An 18,496-nucleotide genomic window follows, 5' to 3' on the forward strand; every position below is an offset into this window, starting at 1 on the left:
ACTTCAAAATGATCAGCAGGTGCAGTTTATTTAATCATGTAAAGTGCACTGGTATGAAGACTGTAAACAGAAGCTCATTTGGAAATAATATTAAGTACAAAAGTACTATCTTAGTTTCTGTGCTACCAGCTGGTAGTACTGCTGCCGCTGTATATGACAGCCTGAAATAAAAATCATGCAGCTGTCAACAAATCAGGCATCCCAGATATTATTCACAAAGTCAGATATTCACGTGTGGCTTTTACTTAATTCCAGCAAACGTTTCTAAGATTAACATAGATCAAAGTGTAAAAATGAATTTATGCAATTTGAGAAAGTGTAGGCTTAGACAAAGTTACACATATAACAAACCAATAAGCCACCTTTTTGTATTTTAGTCTGGTAACTAAAAACTATCAGGAACAGAAAAGATTTCTCTGCCCTAAATATACTGGATTGAACTACTGGAGAAAGTCCAGTGGAGAATCACTAAGATGATTAGAGGACTGCAACAGCTGCCTTATGAGCAGAGGTCAAGAGAGCTGACTGTTTAGCCTGGAAGAGACAGAGCAAGAATCACATTAATGCTTCTAAACATCTAAAGATGACTGCTAGGAGAAGATTGATCCAGAATCTTATCAATGGTGCCCAGTGACAGGACAAGGAGCAGTGAGCATAAACTGGAACACAGGAAGTTCCACACAAATATACAGAAAAAAATTCTTCACTTAAGAGGGTGGAAAAGGCTCCCCAGAGGGCTTGGTGAGTATCCATCTCTGGAAGCATCTAAAACCTGCCTGGATGTGCTCCTGTGTGATTTACTCTGAGTGGTCCTGCTCTAGCACAGGGTGATCTTCAGAGGTCCTTTCCACCCCCTACTGTTCTGTGATTCTGTATATTATTTCTTTTTTCTTTCAGAAAAGAAAACTAGAATCCGATTATCTGAACATTTTGCTTATTAAGTGATGACCATGTAGTACTAATATAAGCCACAAATGCAACCACAATATTAGTACTACATTTTTACAAGCCAAAGTATTGAAACTGAGGATCTAACTTTCAGAATATTTCCAGAATCCTAATACAAGAGGTGCTTCTCTTGTAAGCAGTCTAAATATCTGTAGGTCTAATTAGAGCTGGAGATGGGAAACAAGCAAGCAGAATGACTACTGCAAACTCCAACAGCATATCAATCTAAAGATCGAAGTCACAATGCAGCATGCAGAGTGTATTTACAGAGATTACACACTACAACCTTAATTCAATATGAATGCAACTACAGGATTTTACATCACAAGGTGTGTCTATTCATCTGCATAACCAAACATGTCATGTAAGTAAAATCTGTTGTTGTCACAGGTCTCACTGACAATATAAACTATGGGAGTAACAATGGCATTTGAGAAACTGCATAAAAAACAGTCATTTATAAAAACAACATTGTAAGAAATCTGTCTGAGAATAGGTGACTTACGATCCATTCTCCATTTAAGCATGCAATTCTATTTGGTCTTTCAATTACAAGAAAAGCATTTAAAGAACTAGGTCAACTCATCTACACAATCGTTCTATGTTTTCACTAGGCACAGACCTGTTCAGCCTCATTTGGAAGTTCCTCTTGCCTCTTACTACACTGTGAATCAACTGCCCCCACTCAGAGGAAAGGAAACTCCTGACAAAACCTAGCCTAAGTCTCAGACTGACTTTCATTGCTTGCTTGCTTGCTGGTTTGATTCACCTGGACCCGAAAACAGTCTGTTGGAAAACAACATGTCTGATAGCACAGATACTGCATCATAACAAGAGCTGTAACATCACAGGTGTGCTGCTGTGAAATGCAGTCATTGAATTTCCAACTGCTTTAAAAGTCAGATTTTACCAACTGCAGTGATATGTACTGAGAGAGGTCTTCCATGTGGAACAATTCTACTACTGGAGTCTATCTGTTTAGGAAACTGAAATTTAGTTTTAAACACTTCAAAACCAACGAAGAATCTGTCCAAGTACATGCCACAACAAACTACTGGATTTAGACAATGGAAATACTGGGCAGGACAACACATTTTCATGCTCAAAAGCTCGTTTTTACATTATCCTTATGGGGAATGGCACAATGCCTCTGTAAAATTATCTGAACATACATCATATACAGGCTCTTTTACAAAACTGCAAGACAAAGCAGCTTACATTTATAACCAGGTAAAACACTGCATTTTGAAAAACCATCTCTGCAAGAATAAAACAACTCTTTTATGCCTGCAGAAATCAGTCTACCAGCAAGATTCAAACCAATTATTTTTTGGCTACTAGAAGACAGATGAACAAGAAAGAACTATCAGTAATGCCTGACTGTCCTGATTTCAGCTGTGATAGAGTTAATTTTCTTCCTGCAGTTGGTGTAGTGCTGTGTTTTGGATTTAATGTGAGAACAACATTGATAACATGCTGGTGTTTCAGTTGTTCCTAAACAGTGCTTATCATAAGTCAAGGATTCTTTCAGTTTCCCATGGCCCTAGCCAGTGCACAAAATATCTGGGAGAAAGCGTGGCCAGGACAGAGTGAAGTGATTGTGTGGGAGGCTGGGGTGACTTAGCTGCTGGCTGAGGATAAAACCATCACATCAACTAAAAGAACAGACTAGCAAAAATCCCTTTGACAATTACCATCAAGCATCAGATGCAAAGAGATAATTTCAGCTCTCTTGAAACAGTGTCACACACAAATAAAAGTGTGTTTTCAGAAGTTTTCATATTGAACACAAGAAAAAATTGAAAAGTTTAAATCCAGTGAAGAAAGTAAAGAGTTAAAGGTAATGAGTCTGCACTAGCATCTGTATATATTCTTTTAGATACAGCCAAATTAGAACATATACTCTAAAGCAGTATGCACTGGACCTGCAAATTTCCATTACAAGTTTGCCAAAAACAGCTTCCTGTAGGACAAATATCACACTCTTGGTTTATCAAAGGCAGGTGCTGCCTCACTAATATGATCTCCTTCAGGTGACCCACCTCATGCATGAGGAAAAGTGCTGTGGACATTATCTACCTAGACTTTAGCAAAGCCTTTGATACTGTTTCCCACAGCATTCTTCAGAAACTCATGGCACAAGGCTCAGATAAGTGCACTCTGCATTGGATTAAAAACTAGCTGTCTGGGCCCAAAGAGTGGTGGTGAATGGAGCTAAATGTGGCCAGTGCTATCACTAGTGGTGCCCCCCAAGGTTCAGTACTGGGGCTTGTCCTCTTTAATAGCTTTATCAATGACCTGGATGAGAAGATTAAGTGCACCCTCAGTAAGTTTGCAGACGACACCCAGATGAGTGGCAGTGTTCATTTGCTAGAGAGTAGGGAAGCTTTACAGTGGCATCCAGACAGGTTAAACTGATTGTACAAAGCTCAACAAGGCCAGAAGTTCAACACGAGACAGAGAAGAGCCAGCAAAATAGAGAAGGGGATCAGTTCAGGTTGTCCTCAGGCTAAATTTAGAAACATCTAGAGATTTCTTTTTTCGTATTTTTCCCCTTCCAAATTTCACAATGAACTTGGATGCCTTTTCTATCCTAAAGCAACAGAAGTAAAAGTATTCTGCTTGGATGTGTGTTGCAGCTCTAAGTATGGTTTAGCCAGTTGGAATCATGTCTGGTATTAGAGTTCATTATGAAAATGTCATGCTCTTTTTAACATCTATTTCAGCTTATTAAGTTAGAGAAATTCCCATCCTGTCCATTCATATGTGACAGTTGGTGCTGGGCACTCTGTCAAAAAGCCTTTCATCAACAGTGCCAGAACAGCAGCTAATTTCAGTGTAAACAGAAATTGAAGTGGCATCTAATAGCAAGCACTGGCATCAGCAAAGAACAGAAGAACTTACAAAGTTCTCTGTCTCCTGTGCTTTTGCTCTCTGTTTCACTAATTATGCCATGCATTGATCTTCAGTTGGCTCTTCCTAAAAATGTTGTTCAAGTTCACAGAATGGATATTTGCCCAGAAAGAAATCTAATATAAAAATAACTTTGACAGAAGATCTTTCCCCAACATACACATGGCATTAAGCCAATAATGATGGGAACACAATCTACTCTATGCTAGGGTTACACTTAACAACATAACTGTGTTAAATCCAGGATGGAAGCAGCCTAATCCTTGTCTACAAGAGATACGAAGGGAGCTCTTTTTAGCCGTCCTTAATCTAGGATTCATCCTGAAGCAACATTTAAACATGTGAAAGTTTTTTCAACCAAGTTAACAGAAAAAGAGATTTTGATTTCCTCATCCTGTACTTGGATTGTCAAAGCTAATGAAAATTATCTTCCCTAATGTAACTTCATTGTTTTGTCTCCCTGAGGATTAAACTGCAACCTACATTCCATCACTGAACAGAAGATTAGGTTATCCTATGGAGAAAATTTTTTACTTTGAGGGTGCTTGAGTACTGGAACAGGCTGCCCAGAGAGGTCATGGAGTCTCTTTCACTGGAGACTTTCAAAACCCACCTGGATGTGTTCCTGTGCAACATGATCTAGGTGAACCTGCGTGAGCAGCCAGGTTGGACAAGATGATCTCCAGAGGCCCCTTCCAACCCCTACCATTCTTTGATTCTGTGACCTGTGTCCCATTAAAATCAGAGTGCTAGTGTCATTGAAGACCAAATAATCTAGTATGCCCTTTACAGTCTTGGGAGTAGCTTGAATAGTTTCTAGCACTCCAGAACAGACAGAAAAAATGCACACTACCTGCTCTTTCACTAATGACTTTAATAGCTGAGCTACTGCAGGAGCTATTCTAAAAGACTTTCCCCTCCTCCTCCTCCAGTAAAGATGCATCAAGAATACAAGTAATGAGGCCTGTAAATGGCAATTTAGAACCCTATGTACAAATTGAAAGATGAAAATACTGTTCATAACATTAACCACGTAGCACACTTATCAGAGGGACTCTAATCATAGTTAAGTCTCTCCTTCACTACCCCTTTTCCTAAAGTTAAAAAGGAAACTCCCAGCTAACAGTTGCAATTAATCTGTTGCATTTTAATAGAAACTGAAATGGCACTTTTCTTTAATATCCACTTGCTTGTTAGATAAAAAGCTTCATTATTTGCTCAATTTTGCTGACAGATCTGCTGTATTCCTACATACAAACAAAACTTTGGCTTTCATTATTGCCATAGAAGGGGTAAAATATTCAAAGGCATTTGTATTGCTTTGAACTTACTGTATTTCTAACTACCAATGCTCTAACCTGCCTTTATATTCTCCTAGTTTGTTTAATCTGCATACGCTTCAGATTACTCAGAAAACAACTTTAAAAGTTTTAACACTATCTGATCCCAGACATTTGAGGAAGTACTGCTTAGAGCACTGCATACACTGTTAAACATGCAATCAGTAATGTGTGTACAAAAATTCAAACTACTAACACCTTCCATTTCATTTCATCCAGAGATTCATTAACTACTGTTACAAGGATTAGATATGCTTACGCAAGCACACACATATTTTTGTACAGTTAAAGGAACCCTATTTTACTTGACACTTTTATCAACTAGTAACAGCTATACTGAGGAGAAGGACAAGACTCTCTGAAGTATTATGTCACATATTCAGGAAATATTTCTGAAGATCTTTCTTTCACTCTACCAGTAAAAAAAGGTAAACAGTGGGGTCCCAACTTGTGTAGCATATTTCAGTTGTAGGAATACCCCTATGCAAGTTAAAATACAGTTAAAAGTTTCTCATCAGAGAGTTATGCTTTCATTGATTTTCTTCTGCAGATTAAAAAAATTATGCTACAAGGGACTAGTTTACACTAACTTTCTCCTACTTATAACTCCTCATGCTACAAAGTTATATACTTTATCCTATAAAATTAGGTTGATGAACACCAAATATCATTGAGAATAAACAAATTTCTAGATGGAACTCTAGCTATGCCGTATACACTTTAAAAATAAAGCATCAGTTCTAATCCTCATCCACTAGGTGGGAAGTTGGTATATTTAACAATTATTAAACTCATTCAAGAATCTGAGCTTTAAAAATCAGATGCAGAGGGTCAATGTGTTGCAATGCAAGTGATAATTTAATTCAGATATGTTTTACTTTATGAGAGATGACTTAGAAATGTTATTGTTCTATACTATTTTATAGATTCGGCCCAGTTCCCTATCTGGGAGCAATGCACAGAAGCACTGGGGTATTTTCTTCAGCTAAACCACTAACTTTTACAGCAACATATATTTGTCCAATTAAACGCAGCAATCCTTAAAGTAATTTTCCTGACAAACAAAATTACAGTGACCAATGATCATAATTTTTCATAAGCTATCTCCTTACCATTAGAGGAAGAGCTCCTATTTGCAAGTGATGAAGTCGAGGAGGTGCATGGTAGTGGGCCAAGTGAGGATGCAAGGGCCCTGGAGGATAAGTACCTGCAGTCACACCAGCTTCAATTCCCAGTTCCCTGTCCACGAATGAAAATGGTGTTAGATCTTGACTTCTAGATAAAACTCTACTGCTTCAGAAAGCATACCACAACAGTTTTAATTTTGTTTTAACTCACTTATACTTTGCTGAAGAATCATCCTAATCTCACCATAACTTAAAGCTCCTTCTAAATCAGCTGTGAAGATTCAGAATGATAAATCATGATTTATCAGCAGAGACAACTCCACATTTATTACACCTAGAAGTATTACTAGTGTGGAGTCTTCTCTATAGCTCACACTGTGAAAAAAGCAACTGTCATGCATGCACTTCTCTGATGGTTAAAATTATCTTTTTAAAAAACATATACATTGTGGAACTAAACATAACCTTCATGAGTGGGACTGACACAATTTTAAGTTCAAACAAAAAGAGAGAATAAATCAGTTTGGAGCTCAAATTCAGACCTTCATTTTATGTAAGAACATAAATACATCGATAGTCTTCATCAGTATTTTACATGCCTACTTTAAAATAACTAGCAAAGAGTAAGTAACACTCAACTTCATTTTAAAAGCAATGGATAATGCCCCCCTAGAAATATATTTAAGATTATGCTCAGAGCTGTATTTCAAAGCCTCATTAAGATTTTTAAAACACAGTCAGCATTATCAGCACTTGAATCAGCACATGATGATCTTTTGTCCCGAGTTCCAAAAAGCAAGCATAGTATCTTATTACTAACCAGGCAGATCTCTCCGGAGCTTGTCGAGGATGGGAAGACATTGTCTGAGGCACATGAATGTGATGCCCATGACCATAATTGGGATGCATTCTGTGAGGATGTGGAGGAGGCCGCTCATGAGCACGTCTAAACAACATAAACCAGCAACAATTAATGTCACATACTTGTTAGTATCACAGAGGAAACCAACATCCATAATCAAAACATTACAGACTAAAGACTAGATCACACTTACAATAGTACAACTTCCTATTCAGTTAGAAACTAATTATAATACAGATTTCATTTTCAAAGACAAAGACTACTTCAGCCACTGATCTACCTTTCACTTGGCAGACAATACTACAGAAGGACTGACAAAGCATTTAATTCCAATCCTGAAATGCAAAGGAAAGCAAGGGTCTTGCAATGGTCATGTTGAGATTCACACATTCACAGCTATGCTGCAGTTTATTTCTAGTAAAACTATACCAACAGAATTAATTAGGAAATTTAATACACTGATTGGAAGACATTTTCCTTGAAATATATTCACATTATAGCTAAAATAATAAAAGCACAGGTTTTTTTTCTGTGCCAGCTGGTATAGAACAACTACATAAAAAAAAAAGCAACCCCCCCCCAAACAATTAAAAAAACCCACCAAACAACTCACAACTCCCCCCCTCCCCCACCGACCAACCAAGTCACCCTGCAAAAGAACCTGTGGCTGATTTTTATTTTACTGCTTCCAAGTTACAGGGTGATTGAACTGATATTTGCCTTTCCCTTGCTTTCAGTGTAGAAAGTAACGTAAAAAAAATTCAACCTAGAAGCCTGGATTCTGCAAAAAGCAGTACAGGGTCTTCAGATCAAGTACCCCTTTCAACCACTTGACCCAGTAGACTAGACATTTGGAAATTTGCACTTTTTGAGAAGCACAACGTTGCTTAACAGCCCACTACTCTTCTAACTACTGTAAACAGACACTTCTCCAGAGGAGTCTGGCAAGTTTGTATAAATTATGTTAGAAGTATTAGTTTTCTGCAACAGATACAGACCAACATGATAACAGACCTATGAGCAAAACCTACTCTTAGTCTCACCTCCTTTCAGTTTATCAAATAACGATGGGGAAAAATCTGGAATAATGTATTTTAACAAAACCACATTTAAACAGCTTCCATACTTCCACAGAGGCTGAACATCATATAGGCCCATTTTCCCTATAACAAGTCTTAATTTCTGAGAAATACATTTGAAATTACTTCTTTGCAAAACTCCTAGGCTACCCACCCCACAGTCTTTTTATAAATTAAGTGACCAGATTTAAACACAACATCCATGTATTATATGCATGCACTCTCATCCACTACCATTTGGCTATTTTGTGGCCATTTCCAAAACCCTAAGAATTTTCATCTGTTGTACCCAAATTTGAGATGATAGTGAGATGACTAACCATTCCTTTACTTCCAATCCTGAATAAGTACTACACTGTTAGACAGAAACTAAACAAGCTAGAATATCCCATATACTATTTCTACAAAAAGAGATGAGACATCTTAAGAACATACTGAGATGCTGGGAGTGGAACTGAAGAAACTACAGGTCTGCTTGCAGTGTGTGTATTACATAGAGTGAATATACACAAGTTTCTGGCTGTCAGAGTACCATCTGATTTATGTGATGTTGGGCTCAGACAGATTATGCTTATTTTGCATGTAATTCATATGATTAGCAGGAATAATAAAGACCAAGAGTGGAACAACTTCACAAGATTACAAAAACTGTAGAGGAGCAACCTTGCTGAGCAAACTGAAACTGGTGACTTCAGAGACATCAAGGAGGAGTCCACTACTAGCATATCACTAGTTTCTATACACACAAAGATAATTCACTAGGCTAAGAAATGCCAACATTCACATTTACAATTCCCACAGAAAGTTCCCAGAACTGATGTATTTGCTACCATTACTATTTTTCCCTGGAATTGTATCTAGCTGTCTCTGACATTCACTGGCTTGAATGTTTCAAAATTAATTTTTAAGTGTGAATGCATACACATGGGCATGCAGAAGCAATATGCCTGTATGTTTATGTTAGGGTGTTATGAAGTTATGACATCTGCATAATATAGGTAACAAAATAAGAGGTATAGCTTCAGACAGATCAAAATTTTAATGACTAAGAAGCTGTTAGAATGGGTTCAGAGGAGTGCCACGAAGATGATCAGAGGACTGGAGCACTTCAGCATCTCCACTCTGCACACAGGCTGAGTTTGGGTTTTTCAGCTTGGAGAAGAAAAGGCTCTGGGAAGACCTTGTAGCAGCCCTCCACTATTTGAAAGGGGCCTTCAGAACTGCAGGAGAGGGACGCTTTACAAAAGCATGGAGTGACTGGACAAGGAGTAACAGTTTTGAACTACAAGAAGTGAGATACAGATGAGGCCTTAGGAAGAAATTTTTCACCATGAGGGTGATGAGGCACTGTAACCGATTGCCCAGAGATGTTGTCGAGGCTCTGACCCTGGAAGAGTTCAAACTCAGGCTGGATGGAGTCTCGAGTAACCCGATCAAGTAACATATGTCCCTGCCTATGGCAGAGGGTTGGAAGTAGATGATCTTTAAGGTCCCTTCCAACCTAAATCATTCTATGACTCCTCTGGGGGGTGACAGGGAAGTCTGTCTTGTGTCACTTTGTGAGAAGTTACTGCCGATACAGTTGCAGTGAAAACAAACTTATGTCTCAGCATTAACTTCTAAATAGGTTTTAAGCTAGTTATCAGTAGAATTTGTATAACAAAACTAGGATTGTCAATGAGAGCTCATTCTCTTAGATATACAATATTTCCAGATTTAAACTGACATCTGTTGATACTGGTGTCATGAATCTAGTTTAGCAAAACATAGTAGCATGTGTTAAACAGTATCACATCTCAACATCAGTCATAATCCCATACAGATACTATTTTGTGTCTTCCTCTTTTTCTTACAGACATAAAGGAAAGTATCTAAGGTTAAATCTGAAATAAAACTGGCAAATGGTCTCCTATGACAAACTGTTCATTTTATTTTTAAAGCATTCAGTTATATTAAAAGGGAAAACTTACTGTCAAGGAACATATTTGGAAGAAGCTTATTATGTACTTTCTAGGCTGTCCAGCTTGAACAGGAATTCCTGTTATCTGGAGAATGAGTAATGGGCAAGAGAAACTTAAGCTTCCTTTCTCTTCCATGCCCTGGTTGTGTCTTACTGGAAGCCACAATTGAATAATGTAATGGAGCAAGTTCAGTCTTAATGCTTACTGTGATAGTATGTAAAGACACTTCTTACCATGGTTTAATACTAACAGCTCCTAACCATGCAATTAACAGTTTGAGACTCACATGCAACATTTTACAAACCTGAAGGAAACGAATTATATTTTTAGCTATTGTTCTGAGTACATTTGTGACATACGTTGGGTGTTGCATCATTCTTCTTCTCTGGACCTCCATCCTCTGGATCACTTCATGAGGATGTAGCCTCTGTGCTGGAGGTGCTGTTGCAGGGATGTGATGGGATATAGGCTGGTGTGTCGCAGAAAGATGCTGTGGTATTGGAGCAGCTGCACTGGCTAAAGGATGAGTTGGTGGAGGAGGTGGAACAGGATGAGAAGATGCATGAGAAGATATGGAAGGATGGAAAGGATGCACTGGATGAGGGATTACATAATCTACTTGAGGTGGAGGTTGTGGCTGTGGAGGTGGATTTCCATGAGAGTGAGGACATGCGGAAGCTTGATGGTGAAGAGGTCTGGTCAAAGAAGCATCTGCAACAGAAACATCAAGTGCTTTTTATTTGGTCAGTAGTACATTTTGATTTAAATATTTTTTTAAAGTATCTTCACACAGGTGCTTCAATATTATTACACCAATGTAAACAGTGGCAACATTGCAATGTGTGTTTGTGCAATTTTGAGATGAAGTGATACCAGCAATACCCCCTACAAGAACCCTACACTTTCTGCAGACAGAAATCTTCCATTTGCCAATATTTTGGTAAAGTAAGAAATAATAATTTAATAAAAAAGAATCTGTGTGATGCACATTGAAAAATGTATGCGTGGTAAGAAGGTTTGTTGTCTAGTTTAAAGAGTCAATCTTCCCACGGCAACTATTCTGTAGAAACAAAAAAAATCCAAAAAAGAAACCACAGCCAGACAAATGAGTAGATTCCCTGAGTTTGCTCAAGCTTGCAAGGATGAGAGATGGGCCAAGGAAAACGAAGGAAAAAACACACTGCTAAAATACAAAGGAGATGAAGAAATATTTTCATAGTAGACATTTTTTTTTCAGACTTTGAATGCTATAAAGGTCACTAAAGAGAAAATAGTATTTCCTTGTGACACTGTTCGAATCCTCAACATAAGCTATTTATTTAAATATATATTTTAGTAAGTGTTTTGCTAGGTCAGTTGTAAGATCAAGGCAAGCAGCAAGACTCTTCTTATCCTGTCAGGGAAGCTGTTTTCTTGTTTGTTGGTTTCCCCCCCAAATTAGGTAACCAGTACTTACAAGGAGAATGCATATAATGTCGACACGAGGAGAGCGATGCCTGAGGAGGAGGCTGTGGTTGTGGCTGTGCAACCATACTTGATCCATATCCATCTATTGTTATTGACTGGCTTGGGCCAGCACCAGCCTGATGCCCATAAATTGCAGTTCGAGATGAAGAACCAGGACAGCAGGGATCAAAAGCAGATGTTCCATGAAAAGCTCCACTTCCATGACTTCTTATACCACTGCTGCTTAGGTCTACTGGCAATGCCTGCTGCATAAACAAACCATCTTTTTTCAACCAATTCATCACACATTGGAAAAAAAAGTCATCCTCAAACATAATGTAAGAAAATAAAAACAAACACTACCATAAGCAACTGGGATTCAAATATTTAAGTTTTAAGGCTCAACCCTGGAACAGTTCTTTAAATGTGATTAACGTTTCTTATTCTTATGTCCTTGAATCTGTTGAGAGAGACTAAACGCCTTAGTCCAGACTGTATAAAAAAAAACAAACACAAAACAAACAAACCACAAAACAATCCCTCTATGATGGATAAAACAGTGAGTATATGGGAGCTATATGCACTAGGTGAGTTTTCAGTTATGTCTAACGTATTACACACACAACAGAAACCAGATTGATAGCTCTGCATGTTATAAACTGTTTCTTGCAGCATTGTTGTTACTTATACGCTTATTGTTTTAGAGTTGTGATTTTAGTTACTTAGAAGTCTTGGAAAACGATGCCTTCATAAGAGCAAGTCTTTTACGTTTCATGGAGGGCAGAAGGGCTCCGCAGCGGGACCTTGACTGTCTGGACAGATGGGCAGAGTCCAATGGGATGGCGTTCAACAGCTCCAAGTGCCGGGTGCTGCACTTTGGCTACAACAACCCCATGCAGAGATACAGGCTGGGGTCGGAGTGGCTGGAAAGCAGCCAAACAGAAAGGGATCAGGGGGTGCTGATTGATACCCGCCTGAACATGAGCCAGCAGTGTGCCCAAGTGGCCAAGAGAGCCAGTGGCATCCTGGCCTGCATCAGGAATGGTGTGGCCAGCAGGAGCAGGGAGGTCATTCTGCCCCTGTGCTCTGCACTGGTTAGACCATACCTTGAGTACTGTGTTCAGTTCTGGGCCCTCCAGTTTAGGAAGGACATTGAGATGCTTGAGCATGTCCAGAGAAGGGCAACGAGGCTGGTGAGAGGCCTTGAGCACAAGCCCTATGAGGAGAGGCTGAGGGAGCTGGGATTGTTTAGCCTGGAGAAGAGGAGGCTCAGGGGTGACCTAATTGCTGTCTACAACTACCTGAGGGGTGGTTGTGGCCAGGAGGAGGTTGCTCTCTTCTCTCAGGTGGCCAGCACCAGAACGAGAGGACACAGCCTCAGGCTGTGCCAGGGGAAATTTAGGCTGGAGGTGAGGAGAAAGTTCTTCACTGAGAGAGTCATTGGACACTGGAATGGGCTGCCCGGGGAGGTGGTGGAGTCGCCGTCCCTGGGGCTGTTCAAGGCAAGATTGGACATGGCACTTGGTGCCATGGTCTAGCCTTGAGCTCTGTGGTAAAGGGTTGGACTTGATGATCTATGAGGTCTCTTCCAACCTTGATGATACTGTGATAAATAAAACATTAGATTTGTGGTTTTGGTTTTTTTTTCACTTAAAGCAGATCAGTTATTTGCATTGCAAAGCTGCTATGATCACTAAGATGTCCAGCTGTCAATGATTACTTGTTGGGATTATGACTTCCAATTTTTGTGTGCCCATATATTGTAGCTCAAATTTTCCTTTTATAATGCCTGATGCAGAACAAGAGGTTAATCTACAATTTGGCACTCTAGCCTCTCATATCTGTAGGAAGCTGAAACCACAAAGGGAGCCAAAAGAATTAAACATGCCTGGTCATGGTAACTGCTGCCAGAACTGCTACTTGCTCCACAAGGTGCAGGCACTGGAGGCGGCCTCTCGACAGGGCAGCTGGACTCACTGAATGAAGGAGATAGTGGAACAGCCGGATGAGGGTTGTGGTGGTGGTGGTGGTGATGCTGAAAGTGGTGGCCATGCTGCTGAAAGCAGCTTGTATGCGGGTGCCCCAATGCATGATGAGTCTGTGAAGGTCCTCCACAAGGAGAATGCTGAGGGCAGCATGATGGTAACCTTGGCATAGCTGGAGGGCCAGTTTCCAGTGTCGTATTAGATGCAGTTCTTCTTATATCATCTTGAAGAAAGTTAATATTGAGGTGAAACAAACTAGTAAAGCTGATCACTGTAAAGCAGTGACTTAAATTTAAAAAAATATATATACTGCAAGATTAAATAATTAACCATCTGAAAAACAGATCTAGACTCAACCAGAACAAACTGGATAAAAAAACCCCAACATATGTAACTGTGCCTTTCAGATGAAACAGAACTGGTTCAGGCAGACGTGGACCACTAGAGGATGTGGACTGACACTTGCCTTAGTGCACTATGTGCTAATTTGAGACTTATTATCAGTAGAGAAAGGTGTAAAGATTGACACTGTGGTTTGTCTGCAGTGTCACAATTCTTGTACAGCTGTGGTCAGTTTAGGTGTTTTGAACCTCATATGACTTGCACACAGGGGCAGATGTTTCAGGTATGCTACAAGTATTGCTTGTACATACAGCTGTTATAGGTCAGTATCTATACAGGTCTGTATAAATATGCTTCCAGGGAAGCAATCTCTCCAAGGGGAGGTTCAAGGAATTCATATACATCCTTCATGTCCTCACAGTACACTTTAAAAACCCCACCCCTGTAACACACTGCAGAGGAGGACTTAATTCTCTGTGAAGCACATTCTACCTCCTGAAAAAGACATGTTTCAATTGGTACAACTAAATCATTCCAACAGGCAAAAGCAGAAGGCACCAGCACAACTTCCTTTGTCTTTGGAGAGCAATTAATGATCTTTTACAGATTCCTGTTCATTCAACCTATTACTGTCCTGTTCAGTCCTAAAATTTCACATGCAGTTAAATCTAGCAAATGTTAATTAACTTCTCCCATCTCCTTTCTAAGAGGAAGCAACACAACAGTTTAGAAAACACTCTTATACTGTACCTCCAGCTGAAGTACCAGCAGTGCTGCCACTGGGAAGACTAGATATTGTCTCTGGTGCTGCAGAGGGCTGGCTGTTGGAGACGTTTGGAGCTGCATCAGAGGCCTGCTCTGAGGTAGACGTACTAGAACTGTTACTGGAAGCAGAACTCACGACCTGTGGCTCCACTCTAGCTGATGTGGTTGGCACAACTGTCGGCTCTAGTGAAAGAAAAAACTTTTCATGTTCTTTAAGCTTTAAAAGCTGATGGTTGTTTTGGAAATTTTTTTTTTTTTTTGAGAGAGCAGTGTCTGCTTGCTTTTTATTGTTGTTGCCATTCATTAATTATTTTAAAAATCAATTCTTGATTCTGGTCTTGCCAAGTGCTAATAAAGTTGGAAGACAAAAGCCTGACAACTACAAAACAGAGAAGTTAATTCATGTGTAGAGAAAAAAAATATTTGTCTTATTTTTTTTTTAATCAACTCAAGTTTTAAGAATATACAATCATTTCTCAACCAAGTCTAACACATCAAGTTTTATTTACTCATTATGCAAATACTACTAGAAACTAAATTAAATTACTGTGATTCTTTAGGATGAAGTCTTTCATAAATCCACAGGCAAACTACTAAATTATGAAACATTACCCTTACCACTTTTTTAATGCTTACAAAACACAGAAAAACTTAGATAATTAATCAAGAAGTACATAAGGACATCTACATTAGCAGTACACTACTTCACAAACTTCATTCTAAATACATACTGAAGCCTAAAGGAGGATAATCTTGGCTTCTAGTCTCAATACACATTAAAAGCAGATTCATTCAATCAGTATTTGAGACTTCTGTTAAAAGCACACAATTGCTCCTTTTGCATAAATGTAGTAGTTGTCACTACTGGATTCAGGGAAGTATACCAAACACTTGATAAATCTTGTTGTTAACTGCCAATGGATTAAAACTTTAAAAGAAACCTGGTGGCATGATTCAGTTTTGAAAAAGGCTGCCTTCCACTAAGTTTGAAATTTATCTCTAATTACTGACAATGCAATGACATGACTAGGACTACCAGGTACTGTAAGATGGACTAGCACCAGAAGCCACGCTTTTTTAGTTAAAATGTCTGCACGGATACCACAGGTTAAAAGAAAAAGGCATCAAGACACTTCAAATACTTCTCCTGCACAGTCTCAAAATAAATTACGACTAATTTTCACTCTGTATCTAGTAGGTATCAGCAATCCAGTGAGTAAGAGAACAAACATATCTCCCTTCTTATGTAGTTGCCTTGTAACAGTGTTAATTTGGATTTTGGATATTAGCTCATGTGTGAAATTTGAAGCCTAAATCCAAGTAATATCCTTGACATACTGGAAGATTCATCATAGAAACTTGTTTCCTCCTAGAGGGGAGAAACAGTTAATCTTAAACATACCTGCCAGAAGTAAAAGTTAATTCAGCAATAACCCTCCTAAAATAATTTTGTTCCTCAATTTAAGACTAAAATGACATAATTAGTGTTTAAAAAATTATTTGAAACAATAGCTGTTTATTTTCCTTCAATGACAGAGCTGTTGCCACATTTCATAGCAAATCCTTAAAGAAAAGAACCTGTAAATCAACACATCATCTTCCTTAAAAACCATCAAAACCCCAAAACTAAGTCCAAACACTTCCAACTTCCCAACCCTCCCCAAAAATCAATACCTTGAAGAATATCATATTGCAAGATACTACTTTGCATTGCACTCAGGCACAGAAACACCATAAACTTCTGTTAAACGTTAAAGGTAACATGCATGCAAGAAATTCCCAAGACAACCACCACCACAATAAACCTGCAGAAACATACATAAGCTTTAGTTTTTCCTTCTCTTATCTTTTGACAATATCTGAAAGTTACTCACATGATTTTCAGTAGAAATATATTTAGTAAGTGCTTAGTAGGCTTCAACATTAGGAAACAATGAAAGGATACAGCTTCAGAAACTTAACATCTTAAACTATTTTGAAGGCTGAAAGAACAGTAACTATTTCAAAACACAGGTAGAGATAGGTTTCCTTTCACAGTGTTATATTGAAGTAAGTGTGTATTTTTAGAGAAGTAGTTCCAACTTGTTCTGCAATTTCTGCCTGGTGAGTCAGCCCTCTGACACACCCAAGCCAGTTTTGGTAGAAAAATCAGATCTAGTAGAGCCATTGAGAATGGCAAACTTTTTAATTTTACAAGGAAAGCCACAAGAGGATTTTCTCACAGGCTGGGAAATTCATAGATTCATAGAGCAATGAGTTGCAAGGAATCTCAAAGATCATCTGGTCCAACTTTTCAGGGTAAGAATATAGCTTAAATGAGATGGCCCAGCACCCTGTCAAGCAGGGCCTTGAAACTGTCTAATGTAGGGGAATTCACCATCTCACTTTGGTGTTTATTCCAACATCTAATAGCTTGAATGGCAAAAAATACTTTTCTGGCATTCAGTGAAAATCTCCCCAGTAGCAACTTGTACCCATTGCCCCTTGTCTTTATCAGGTGACTCTGTAAAAGGAAGAGTCTTGCTCCTCACACTAGCTGCCCTTTATGTACTTGTCACGAAGCCTTCTCTTCTCAAGACTGAACAAACCCACTTCTCTCAGCCTTCATTCATATGACAAATCTTCCAGTCCTCTGATCATTCTTGTGACACTTCTCTGCACCCTTTCCAGCCTGTCTGCATCATTCTTGTATAGCAGGGACCAAAACTGCACACAGCTCTCAAAATGCAGCCTGACCAGCACCGAGTGGAATGGGAGAATCTCTGCTTGTGATACCCTTACTAATGCAACTCAGCATCCTGTTGGCTTTCTTTGCCACCGCAGCACACTGTTCATCTCTGCTGAGCTTTTTGTCCACCAAGACATCCAGGTCCCTCTCTGTAGAGTTGCTGTCAATTTTAGAATTGAATTTTTTTAACAGAACAGTGTAAGTGATACAATTAACTCCATTCCTCTTACACTGATCATCTTTGTTTCAGAAAAACTGAAGAGATTTCTCAAATCAACACAACTTACCATCTTCATCCACTGTAAGGTCCACTACTTCTGCCGCATTCTGTCTCAGTGGCTGTATGACTGTGGAAATCCTACTGCGGTTTCGCTGTTCTTGAGGTCGCGCAGCATGAGAACTAGAGCTCTGTCCCCAGTGTGATCTTGCGTGTCCAAGAGTTGAACGAGACCTTAAAAAAAACCCAAACATCTTACAGACTGACTTCAATTTTGCCACTACTACATTTTTCTCCTCACCAAGAAGCTACTTGAAGTTTTATTATTATTATTGGAGAAGCATTTTGTTAAGTTAAATTACCCCACTACTCCACATTCTCTCTATGTGTAGTTACAAACCTTACTGCAGCCTGCTCCAGGTAACATAATGGCAAATAACCAACAGGCAGAGATGAAAGGTCTTGAAATCAGGTTCCTAAATACATATAGGTAGCTTAGAAAAAAATCATTCTGCAAATCTACAACTGCAGTCAGGCAACGATTATAATTTATGTTTTAACTTTGTTAGCAGTAAATTAAGTCTCCAAATCCCATACTGTTACTATTGCAGTCTGAAACAGTAGATCTATGAACAATGACAGAAGTGTAAGGACAAAAACTTCATGTGCTTTTGCATTAACTTGTGACAGAATATTTTCACAGCATAATTTCTGTACTTCAGTTTATAGTTCCAGAATGTCTTAACAATTCATCTAGTTTCACACGTTCAGGAAAAACACACC

At 38.9% G+C, this 18,496-nt stretch overlaps 1 protein-coding gene across 6 annotated transcripts in view; it reads right to left on the minus strand.

Moving 5' to 3' along the window:
• The window catches only part of RNF111 (ring finger protein 111), a 49,722-nt gene that overhangs the window by 6,660 nt on the left and 24,566 nt on the right, over positions 1-18,496 (minus strand). For 2 of the 6 annotated variants that reach the window (XM_064157508.1, XM_064157510.1), the window contains exons 4-10: positions 17,784-17,947; positions 14,754-14,951; positions 13,565-13,884; positions 11,687-11,942; positions 10,590-10,941; positions 7,149-7,274; positions 6,314-6,440 (exon numbers count right to left, since the gene is read on the minus strand). In XM_064157508.1, the coding sequence (XP_064013578.1) occupies positions 6,314-6,440; positions 7,149-7,274; positions 10,590-10,941; positions 11,687-11,942; positions 13,565-13,884; positions 14,754-14,951; positions 17,784-17,947 (1,543 nt within the window). Of the gene's footprint in view, positions 1-6,313; positions 6,441-7,148; positions 7,275-10,589; positions 10,963-11,686; positions 11,943-13,564; positions 13,885-14,753; positions 14,952-17,783; positions 17,948-18,496 lie in introns of all 6 variants that reach the window. The other 4 variants (XM_064157505.1, XM_064157509.1, XM_064157507.1 and 1 more) reach the window with 3 other exon arrangements.

This window comes from Pogoniulus pusillus, chromosome 17 (genome assembly GCF_015220805.1).
Source record: "Pogoniulus pusillus isolate bPogPus1 chromosome 17, bPogPus1.pri, whole genome shotgun sequence".
NCBI classification, from domain to species: domain Eukaryota; kingdom Metazoa; phylum Chordata; class Aves; order Piciformes; family Lybiidae; genus Pogoniulus; species Pogoniulus pusillus.